General features: G+C 42.8%; 1 protein-coding gene and 1 long non-coding RNA gene across 2 annotated transcripts in view; one reads left to right on the forward strand and one right to left on the reverse strand.

Annotated features, from left to right (window-relative positions):
* LOC127528936 (uncharacterized) overlaps window positions 1-12182 on the reverse strand; it is a 269154-nt gene that overhangs the window by 238311 nt on the left and 18661 nt on the right. The window lies entirely within an intron of this gene.
* The window catches only part of abcb11a (ATP-binding cassette, sub-family B (MDR/TAP), member 11a), a 113785-nt gene that overhangs the window by 69034 nt on the left and 32569 nt on the right, over window positions 1-12182 (forward strand). The window contains exons 19-23 of the mRNA XM_028806350.2: window positions 1289-1406; window positions 1910-2077; window positions 2171-2275; window positions 7200-7361; window positions 9831-10034. Coding sequence (XP_028662183.2) covers window positions 1289-1406; window positions 1910-2077; window positions 2171-2275; window positions 7200-7361; window positions 9831-10034 — 757 coding nt within the window. The remainder of the gene's footprint in view (window positions 1-1288; window positions 1407-1909; window positions 2078-2170; window positions 2276-7199; window positions 7362-9830; window positions 10035-12182) is intronic.

Below are 12182 nucleotides of genomic sequence, written 5' to 3' on the forward strand. Positions count from 1 at the left end.
GGGGCACCCCGCCACAGTGTCTAATTGCTCACCCCAGAGCAGTAATGAGAAAATTGGCCAAGCCGCACACCTCTGCACAAGGACTGCCAATTTCCCCATTAACACCATGGGGCCGCTCCTCCATGTTACCCTGTGCACCTACACCCGTCTGGAGTCTGAGCGCACTGTTTTTAAACAAAACTCATGGACTGCCATGGACCCCAAATGTGTTTTACCACAGAACCATAATTTGCATTGCATAAATAATAAACTGGGAAAATAAAATAAATTCAAGTCATTCCCAAGTTCTAAACAATAAAATCAATAATAATTATTGTGCATTACAATGAGTCTCAGAGTGTATTTCTTGATATTTTATTTGTCTAAATCTGCTGTTAATATAATTTTGTATGTTCATATTTCCTCTTCCACTATTATAATTTCTAAATCCCAGGTTGTCCAGCACAGTGTACTTGTGTAGGCAACTTGAAGAAAGGTTTCAATAAGCCATGGAAGACATATGAGTCTGTGGGGAAGGAAAAATCACTCTTGATTAAGGACTCTGAATTAATCTGCTGTATTTATAGCTGAATGTCAGTCAGGAAACTGGACAGGATGTACAGGAAAGGCTTTCTTTTTTGAACACAGTCACAGGACAACAAAAACCTGGCACTGTTCTCTCATTCTTCTTATTAGTTATTGAAGTTCAGTCAGTCTGAGAATACAACGCTGAATTGTAAGAACATTGATGGCAAGTCACACTACCACACACACATTAACAGCACTCTGTCCCACTCCCACTTCTCGGTCACCTTCACACCTCCAAAGACTACTCTGAGAGAAGAGAATTTTATAAAGGAGTCAAAAGAGTTTAGAACTGAAAGACCCAAATTCAAGCAAAAAATGTTTGGTACCCTAAGAGTTTGAATTGCACTGACTGTGTTTTTACCCAATACTCAGCTAGTTCCGAGGCCGCATGTGCTGAGCTTTGTATGATCGCACCAATAATGTCATGCATAGCGCAGGGTCAGCCATTGTACAGCACCCCTGGAGTAATTTTCAGGTTAAGGGCTTTGCTCAAGAGTCCAGCGGAGTAGGATCCCTTCTTGCAGTAATGGGATTTGAACCAGTAACCTTCCAGCTACCAGGGCAGGTTCTTAGTCTCAGAATCATCACAGTAAAATGTTACTGTCACTTTTCAGCTTTACATCCTGGTGAAAGGAATTAAGATATGTTAAATAAAATGTATGCCTTTAATACAAGTTATAATGGAGAACTTAGCTAATGTGTTATTTTATTCTCTTTGCAGGAATTCCATTCGAGCACGATCTAGATCTCAGCTTTCAAACATATTTCCTGCTACCATTTCTGGAAACACTGACACCAGTTTTATTGATAACACAGTGAGCAATGAACAGACAGAGAAGGTAGGCATCTCCATTGTGCTATTCAAAGGTTATGCCTGAACTCTAAGCTGGCACAGTGGGCAGAACTGCTGGTGCCAATCAGCACTCTGAGAATAGGCCAAGTGCGCTGTTCAGTTCTTCAGTCAAGACGGCTATGTATCCTCTATGGCCACTCTGCTTTTGTAGGCTGTGGACCAGAAGGAATTCTTTCAGTTCACCACCCTCAAGGGGTGGTTTCCCCCCATTGTGAGGGAAGAAGGAGACAAGTTTGTTAGCAGCAGCGCCCCCTCTCGTTCTGGGGTGGTATTACTTCAGCTTAGCCTGGAAAGTGACTCTCTGGTGCTCTCTGGTGCTCTCTTCAAGCAGGCTGGCTATGTAAGTGCATGCCAGTCTACCACAGTCCCAATGTCGTGCACAGGGCCAGTGTAACATCGCTATTTATCTAAATATGCACATCTATGAGATGTTGCTGGGAACAATGTTTTTCTTACCCTGATTTTTAAATTTTTATTTATTTATTGCAGAAAACTAAGAGCTCAGCAGATGAAGAAAAAGAACATCCTGCCTCGGTGATCCGCATTTTGAAATACAATTCACCCGAGTGGCTGTATATGTTATTTGGAACGTTAGCAGCAGCAGCAAATGGTGCCGTCAACCCAGTTTATGCTATTTTATTTAGTCAGATCCTTGGGGTAAGACAGGAAAACACTTCTGGATTGTTAATATCACTGGTCTCAGCAGGCTGAAGGGTTGAGCTTCTTCTTCTGTTCTGTCTTGTTCAACAGACATTTTCAATCCCGAATCTTGATGAGCAAACAAGGCAGATTAATGGAATTTGTGTCCTTTTCACCGTGGTTGCTGGAATGTCCTTTGTCACACAATTTTTGCAGGTAATTAGCACATCTTTTAGTTTTCAGATACTGTGCCAGTTGTTAAAAAACTTGATTTCTTGTTTCAGACCGATGACTTTATTGTTGGAATTTATCACGGCTGTAGTGGTGCATTGCTGCCTTCAGACAAACCAAATGTATGGAAGACTTTAGGTTAGATTTGATTAGATTAGATAAGCTTTATTAATCACATGGGGAAATTCAAATGTCATACAGCAGCAGAAATATAAAAAATTAGGGGTCTCTGCCCCCTGCTCGCTTCGCTCGCCCACCCCTGGGTTTGGTTAACCGCCTATACAATTAAAGAGATTGTTATTTTCATGGGAATTGTTACATATGCATTATTTTCACTTTACCTTTAAAACTTCAGTTAAAACAATATTTGGAATTAACTTTTCTTTAAGAATGCTTTGAATTTTGATTCTGTGTTTGGATTTACATCATGACAACGCAACGTATAGCTGCCCGTGAGTGAATATCATTTCTTTCAATCTAATAAATAAACCGACTTTTTGGAATGTTTGTCTGTGATTTGTTAATTGTCATAGCAAAAGCTATTCTAACGGAAAACTGTAAACGTTTTAATACGAATGGCATATCAAGATCTCCTTTGGTGTCTAATGTTAAGATGTACTACACTACCTTTCTTGTCACCTGTTAAAATTTTACACGTTAGAATTGTTCAACTAATTTTTAATACAACTAATCTTGTCCCATTGCATAGTCCATCACATCTTGTTTGAAAATGGTTGTAAGTAGGACATGACTTGAAAGAATCTCATGGCAATAGTCTCCATCTCGCAGGACTTGCTTCCAAAAAGTCTCTTCAAAAAGTCTTGTTTTGTCCCAGGATTATTTTATATAATAGAGCGACAAGAATACACACTACAGGACAAATAATGTAGCCACAATCAATCAATCAATTAATTAATTTAATGAGTATATTGGGTGGATGCATTGAATTGCCTGAAAGCAGTTGGCAGAAAAGACCCCCAGAGGTGCTTCTTAGTACACCTCCTGGAGAGGAATTTTCATGATGGCATCCAATTTTGCCACCATCCTCTTTTTCACAACAGCTTCCAGTGTGCCCATAGTTCTTCCTGTGATGGAGCAGAATTCCCTAATAAGTTTAATCAGGTGTTGTGTTTCATCTGAGCTCAAGTTTCTTCCCCAGGAAACTGGAGTGCAGACAACAACACTGGCTACTATGGACTGACAGAACATTTCCAGCAGCTTCCTACACACATCAAAAGACCTGAGACTCCTTATGAAGTCCAGTCTGCTCTGGTTTTTGCCCAGCGCCACTGTGCTGGGAGACCAGTCCAATTTGTTGTTCATGTTAATCCCCCATAGCTCATCACCACTTCCACAATCTCCCCCGATTGGGGGAGCTGGAGCGCACCCTGGTGAATGTTCAGAATTTTCTTGGCATGTCTGTCCACCAACAGCACTTTAGTTTTGCTGATGAGTTGCAGGTTGTTGTCCCTGCACCACAAGACGAAGTCCTCCACAATCTTCATGTACTCTGCCTTGAATCCATTAAAAAAATCAACGTGTGATGGAGGAGTCATCTGAATATTTCTGCGGGTGGCAAGTGCTGGTATTGTGCTGGAAGTCAGTTGGTTATGTAGTGGATAAACAGGAAAGGAGTCAGGACAGTTCCCTGAAGTGCTTCAGTATTACACACCACCATTTCTGACACACAAACCCTGTCTCATAAACTGCTGTCTGTTAGTTTGGTAGTCCATGATCCAGGAGATTGTGGGGGATGCAAAGGCTTGAACTTTATCCTCTGTCAATGAGGCAGAATGGTGTTAAAAGCACAGGAAAAATCAAAGAACATTATCCTGACTGTGGTGCCAGCTTTGTCCAAGCGGGATTAGGCTCTGTAGATAAAAACATCCTCCACAACCTCTCCAAGGTCTTTATAATGTACAAAGTAAAATCAACTGGTCTGAAGTCCTTGGGATCACTGAAATGCCCATTCTTTGGCATCAGATGTTTTCCACAGCTGGGGAACATTCTACAAATTCAGGGAAAGGGAGAACAAATACTGAAGAACCCTGACGAGCTGGCCAGCACATGTTTCCAACACCCTTGGGCTGATTCCTTCTGGCCCTGTAGCCTTGTTTATACAGAGTTTCCCCAACACTCTCCTCACTTGATCAGCAGAAACAGATAATCCAGGAAGTGGAGGGGGGCTGGAGACCAATGATGTGATGTCATTGTAGGGAATGGATGTGTGGGGTGCAGATGGCAGTTTGGACTCCAGAAACTCCTCAGCTTGCACAGAGAAGCTAGCAGTGTTGGGCGAGGACTGAACTGACAGGAATGAGTCAAATCTGCTGAAGAACTCGCTCATTTCATTAGCTCTGGTCTACTTAGATGCCCATTAAAAATCTCAACTAAAAACAAAACAAACTAAAACTAAATTTTAGTCACTTAATTAGTCAATGTCTAGTTTTGCCCTTGTTGCAGCAATTTGTGAACCTGACTTTGCTGTTCACAGTAAGCGTATCTGACCCTCTCAGGTAATGTCTAACTCTTAGTTCCAAGAAAAAAAATCATATTTGTGAAAGGGTGTTCCCGGACACAGACAGGCAGACACGTTTCCGACCATCACCACACGTTTATTATACAAGTCACTATTATTTACAAGTCTAAGTGCACCACACCAACAAACCCCCACAGTCTCTCACAGTCCCCGGCTCTTCACTGGCCGTCTCTCTTTCCTTCACACAACACACTCAGGGCCTCTCCTGCCGCCTCCTCTGACCTTGTCCACCTCCTCACCCGACTCCAGCCTTGATTGCAGGGAGGCGGCTCCTTACAAAGGCAGGCGGCTGCGGACCACACCCGGCCACCTGCCACACATTCTAAAAAGTTTTACTAAATTACTTTGATGAATAGGAGATAACAAATAACATGTTTATTTTCTACGTTCCCTAGTGTGTGCTTGGCTTGTGGGTGTTGTGATGGACAGCCAGGGATCCTGCCCGTACGGGACGCCCTTTATATGAGAAGACCTGGGGAATGGACGCACTACCAGGAGTACCTCCCCCGGGACATGAGAGGGCAGCCCCCTGGGTTTACATCGGGGCCACGGATTTGGAGCGTAGAAGCTCAACCTGCTGGGGGTCCATGGTCATCACCAGGGGGCACCTGGACAGCTCCAGAGTCTGGACATACAGCACTTCTGTCACACCCGGAAGTGCTGCTGGAAGAGAAGTGGGGTTCCTATGCAGCAATTCCGCCACACCCGGAAGTGCTGCCGGATGTTACTCATGGAACACCTGGAGCACTTCCGGGTGCCCTATAAAGGAGGTCACCTCACTCCATTCAGGTGCTGGAGTCGGGAGGCAGAAGATGAGGTTGCGAGTGAGGAGTGGAAGTGGTAGAAGAAAGGACTGAGTGGAGTTGGGTATTGGAGCATGGTATTGTGTGCGGGACAGTTTAAATAAATAAAAGTGTGTGTTCTGGACATTCTGGGTCTGTGTGTCTGTCTGTAGCCGGGCTATCTTCTACAGTGTGAATGACTGACTGACTGACTAGTACAGGCATGTGGGAAGAAGGGATGAGGCAATCGCTTCAGGCGGCACTTTCATACAAGCATATAATTCTAACATTTTGAAGTAGTAATACAAATATTTAGAGTAAAGTATGATCTAGTTGAGTTAAATTCATATCAAGTGTTTAATTTATATACTCCCTTTACAAACTGTAAGAAATATTTCCATTTTAAAAGTTTCAAATACAGTATCTTAGAAATGCAGATCACACTGCTTTGCCACACTCTGATCATCCAAGCATCAAAGTAGTGGATGCACATTTCAAAGCTACATGTTTGTAACTGATACTAACATTAATTTTCCTGATTTTTCACATATCATATTTTAAAGATATGGCGATTTCATTCTTAACGTACAATTAACTGTTTTAAAATGCATTCCATCTTTTTTAACAATCGGTTGAATGTTTCAAATTAGTTCAGATGTTCGTCGCAAGCAAATGAATAAATGAAAAAGTCATCAATATTCTGCTAATCAGCCTAAGCAATCTGGCCATCAGACATTGAAAGGTTGTTGGTGTCCCATGAAACCCGAAAAGAAGAACATAATAGTGCAACTGGATGCTAGAGGCACTGTTTTTTACCATTCACCTCTTCTATAAGGGGAACCTGACAATGACCATATTATTTATTGATACTTATTGAATGTTTCCCAGTTTCTTAGTCATCCTAGCTTGTCAGGAAACAGATAGCAATTTTTTTAGTCTAATCAGGAAATGTGTGCAAAAGGTAAAACAAAACAAATAAAAATAAACAAAGTGACCAAAACCCAGACGAGAGCAGAATCACAATCAAAATTCAGGCAAGAGACAAAACTCAATAACAAAGAGAGAATTTCTATAACAGTTTTAAAGGATTTATCTGCAGATCAGATAAAGCTTAGTGCAACCACTGACCTTTTATTCTGTTCTTCTGATGGTCACATCCCTGAAGACCACGCCTCTAGAAACCTGGAATGTGACCCTAACTACAATTATGCAATATGGTGTCTACTAGAGAAAAAACTATAAGACCCATAATTCAGCCCCAATCATGACATTAGTGAACTTAGGTAATAATATAGGGATGGAATTCAGAGACTTGGTTAATCTTGTCAAAGCGACAGCAGAAACACCACGTAATTTAGGACTAATGGAGTCTCCAGCTCCACGTCAGATGAGCCTTAAGAAGATATAAAAACATCATCCTCCATCACAAAATGTTTGAAGCTGGAGCTGGGAGGAAGAGTGGGCAATTAGTGTTGTGACAAGCCAGTGGAGACTAGGCCTCAACATGATGATTGATATTTTGACTTTTTATTGGTGAATCACCTTTGTTTTTTCTTTCTAAAATAAAAAATTTCTGGGTGCTTTGCAGGGTTACACCTTTGGAAAGTCTGGTGAGCTGCTTACTCGAAGGCTCCGGAAGATGGGATTTCAGGCCATGATGAACCAGGAAGTGAGCTGGTTTGATGACCCCAAAAACTGCCCAGGAGCTTTGACTACCAGACTTGCCACAGATGCCTCTCAGGTCCAAGGGGTAAGTATCTCCAAATTGTAATTGTTCAAGGTTCACCACCATGAAATAGCATGTGCTGATACTCAGATAGATAGATAGATAGATAGATAGATAGATAGATAGATAGATAGATAGATAGATAGATAGATAGATAGATAGATAGATAGATAGATAGATAGATAGATAGATAGATAGATAGATAGATAGATAGATAGATAGATAGATAGATAGATGATAGTGCTCTTGCTTTCAAAGTGCAGATTTAAATGTCACGGCAGAAAACTGAACAAGCAGGTGGTCTCCTAGTGACAGCTTCAAGCATTAGGCCAGTTAAATTGCATTGTTATCTGTGAATGGCGCTCCGGGTGCAACATGATAACGAATCTGATAACTTTCCAGATGCGTGTCAAAAGCCATGCAGTCGTAGTAATTTTGCAATGCGATGATACAATTTGCTGTAAAAAACCCAACTAAATAACCCACCCCCCAACCCCCCCACATTCGACCAGTCAGCGTGTTGGCATGCCTCTAGTGCCCCCATATTGCATTATTTGGATACAGAGCATTTTGCATTACCACAATGAATACAAGATTCCAAGGCGCAAGAAACAGGCACCACATTTCGATCGCTCTGCTGCACAGAGACATTTGAAAAGAAAATGTCAAAGGAGTGGGTGGTGCAGTGGTAGCGCTGCTGCCTCGCAGTAACGAGACCTGGGTTTGCTTCCCGGGTCCTCCCTGTGTGCAGTTTGCATGTTCTCCCTGTATCTGCGTGGGTTTCCTCCGGGTGCTCCGGTTTCCTCCCACAGTCCAAAGACATGCAGGTTAGGTGCTTTGGATATCTGAAACTGTCCCTAGTGTGTGCTTGGTGTGTCCGCGATGGGCTGGTGCCCTGCCCGACATTTGTTTCCTGCCTTGCGCACTGTATTGGCTGGGATTGGCTCCAGCAGACTCCCGTGACCATGTAGTTAGGATATAGCGGGTTGAATAATGGATGGATGGATATCAAAGGAGCCCTTTATTTGTTCCTGGAGGAAAAAAAGGGTCGAGGTGGTGTACACGATGAGGAGATTCACTTCAACGATTTGTGCATGTCTTTCTTGCACCTTAATGATGACCTGTTACATCATATTCAGTTCTTCGTTCATTACACTGGTCAACAAGCATTTTGCTACTGGGATTCTTTCACCTGTACTTTAATAAATTTCACTTGCTGACTCCAAATCTGAAAACCGTTTTCGTCCAGCACGTCCCATTTTTTAGTTATGATGTTCCAGGTCTTGGACAACTAGGGTGACTGGACAGTAAAGGCGATGCATTTCAGCATTTAAGAAATAAGTTAGGTCTCGAGAAAAGTGAAGCCAAAATTAGGGAAGGTGTTTTTGTTGGCCCTGAAATCCGTGAACTGATGCTTGATGATGAGTTCAAAAGGAAACTGAAGCCAACTGAATCAGCACCCTCATTCGTGCAGGTTGTCCAGAATTTTCTTGACAGTCACAGAGCAGAGAATTATACTGAGCTTGTGGAGAACCTGCTGAAAGTATATCAGCTTACGGGAGACAGAATGTCACTGAAGATGCATTTTTTACATTCTCATCTCGACTTTTTTTCCACCAAATCTAAGCGATTGTCAGAGATGAGCATGGGGAAAGATTTCATCAAGATATAAAGGTGATGGAAAACTGATATCGGGAAAAATTCACTCCTAGCATGATGGGTGACTACTGTTGGTTCTTGCAAAGAGAGATGGATGTGCAGTACAAGCACAAAAGCGAGTACATCCTACATTTTTGAGCACACTGAGGTAAATTGACATAAACATGTTTTAAAGTGTCTCTGGTATCGTCTTCTGGTTTGTTTTCAGAATAAACACATCAAAACAATTTTGGTGGGACAAAGTCTAAACTCCAGATATCGTGTTGATATGTTATATTGTGTCAAAATGTCAATGATGTGTATTTCAAAAACCGGACTGCTAGCTTAATTCCAATTTCATATATGAAATCAGTGTCAAAAACTTAATAAAGAGATGCTCTGAAGTTCCCAGAAGCAAACAAAAAATATTTTTTTGTAGACCAGTGTTATTCTGACACCCACTTAAGCTGTATAGGATTACATTTACCACCAGTACCTCCTCGAAATTCACCATTGCAGCATCACGGCTTAGACAAGGGACATTCTGTGTGAGGTGCACTGTGCAAACCCACCACATGCAATGTCTACTGTCATTTTCTCCAAGCGCACCCTTGTGACCGGTGTGGATGTGTCAAGTATAAGGCAGACGTAAGAGGTTTTGGTGGGAAGGAGGTGGAGAGTTTAGCAATGAGAACAAAGTGGCATTTGAGCAGGCCTACACTAAGCGGCCAGTACTGGCTATTGAGCCCGCTAGTTAATTTAGTTCATTAAAATGTTTGTAACTTGATATTGAAAATGAAACATCACTGCTGGGCTCTTTCCTAAAAGGCCTATAATTTTCTTTCCCCCCCACAGGCCACTGGCACACAGATCGGAATGATTGTAAATTCATTGACAAACGTTGGAGCCTCCATAATAATTGCCTTTTACTTCAGCTGGAAGTTAAGTTTACTGGTGCTCTGCTTCTTGCCCTTCATTGGGTTATCTGGGGCTTTCCAAGCCAAAATGCTGACGGGTTTTGCAAACCAAGATAAGGAAGCTCTGGAAGCTGCAGGACAGGTATTGTACATCTCATGGTTGCCCTCAGTTTTCAAGTTTTTAAGATTTCCAAGCAAAGGTGCAGAGTGCAGTATGTCTGAGTTTGGCCTCAAATTGGATGGAATGATGATGGCTACTGAACTCCTGTTAGCTAAAGAAGGAATATTTAAGGTCACTGGAGATCCACCTTTGATGCACTTATTTGTATTAACTGAACTGCCTTGTGCCCTGTGTTGGCTGGGATTGGCTCCAGCAGACCCTCGTGACCCTGTGTTCGGATTCAGCGGGTTGGAAAATGGATGGATGGATGAATTTCACACAGTTTCCTTCTCCTGCTTTCCCCATGCTAGTACCATCCATCTACTCGCTGGTCTGGCTTTGAGAAGCTGCTCTTTTGCTGGACAGTTCAGACGTTTGTTCAACAATAAACTCATCCTGCACAAGCTTGAAGTTAGGTATCATTTTGGGCATTTGTACGATCAACTTAGTTAAGGTTTGGCACAATAATTGATGAATAGGTAAATTAGGATCACTTTGATGATCTGGTGCCCTATCCAATCCTACCAGGATAGGTTTCATCCTGTAATTGTAAGCAGGCTTGAGGATGTTACGTTACATAAGAAGTAAAGATTAGCTCATAATGGCACAGCAATTATTGCTGCTGACTCACAGCTCTTGTGGTCAAGGCCATCTTAACGTATGGGCACTGGCAGGGGGCCCCAGGAGCATAGGCGCCCACAATGTTTCTGATGCCTACATATGTTTCTATTTTGCTATCAAAACAGGGGACCCAACACACTAGTTTGCCTGGGTACCTATAATGTGGTTAAGATGGCCCTGCCTGAGACCTGGGTTCAAATCCCACAGATGGCTGATGTCTGTGTGAACTTTGCATGTTATCTTCATTTCCATGTGGGATGTTTTCCCAGGCACTGAGGTGTGAAGTTTCAGTTGATTGTCATTTCTACATTATCCCAGTGTATGTACACTATATGGCCAGAAGTTAGTGGACACCTAATCATCACATCTATATGAACTTGTGGGACACCCCATTCCAAAACCATGAGCAATATGATGGCAATTAAGAGTCTCCACTTTTCCGGGAAGGCTTTCCACAAGACATTGCAGTGTGCGTGTCTGAGGGAATTTGTGTCCATTCAGCCAACAGAGTAATTGGTGAGGTACTGATGCTGGATGACACCTAGCTTACAATCAGCATTCCAAAGGCACTCAGTAGGATTGAGGCCAGGGCTCTGTGCAGGCCACTCGCGTTCCTCTGTGTCTTTATGGATTTGGCTTTTTGCAAAGGGTCACAGTCGTGATGGAACAGATAAAGGATGTCAACAAAGTGTTGCCACAAAGTTGGCAGTACATAATTGACCAAAATGTCTCTATATGCTGTAGCATTAATAGTACACCTCACTGGAACCAAGGGGCCTAGCCCAAACCATGAAAAACAGCACCAGCCATTATCCATCCTCCAGCAAATTATATAGCAGGCACTGTGCTGTCCAGAAGGTAGTGTTCTTCTGGCATCCACCCAACCCTGATTGGTCCATCAGACCGCCAGAGAGTGATGTGTGGTTCATCACTCCAGAGAACAGGTATCTACTGCTCCAGAGTCCAATGCTGGTGTGCTTTACATCACTCGAGCCAACTGTTGGAAAGGTGGTATGAAATGATACGACTTGACCAGTGGCGTAGCTAGAGGGGAGCAAGGGGGGACATCTGTCCCCAGGCACAGCATCCAGGGGGCACCAAATTTCCTTTTCCCATTGCATTTTGGCAAACAGGAGGGGGCGCAAAATCTTCAGTTGTCCCCGGGCGCTGAAAACCCTAGCTACGCCTCTGGACTTGACCCCACAAAAAGGTTTGGGGCAGCCACCCCGAATACTTGAAAAAAATGGCTGAAAAAGGCAAAATAGAAAAGCAGGCCTTTACAAGTTGAAGTTCAAGGCAGAACTGACTCATCAGATAAAACATGGCGCTTTTAAAGCCAGACGGGAGGAAATGACTTCAATTGGGAGAGAAACTGGAAGTGATGTCATCGGGCCCAGAACCAGAAATGCTGTCATTGGGCCTGGAACAGGAAGTGACATCATCAGGCCCAGTTGGAATTTCCTGTGGTTGGTCTGCAGAGGAAAAAGAGAACGGTTCAGTGCACTCTGC

Source organism: Erpetoichthys calabaricus, chromosome 8 (genome assembly GCF_900747795.2).
Source record: "Erpetoichthys calabaricus chromosome 8, fErpCal1.3, whole genome shotgun sequence".
NCBI classification, from domain to species: domain Eukaryota; kingdom Metazoa; phylum Chordata; class Cladistia; order Polypteriformes; family Polypteridae; genus Erpetoichthys; species Erpetoichthys calabaricus.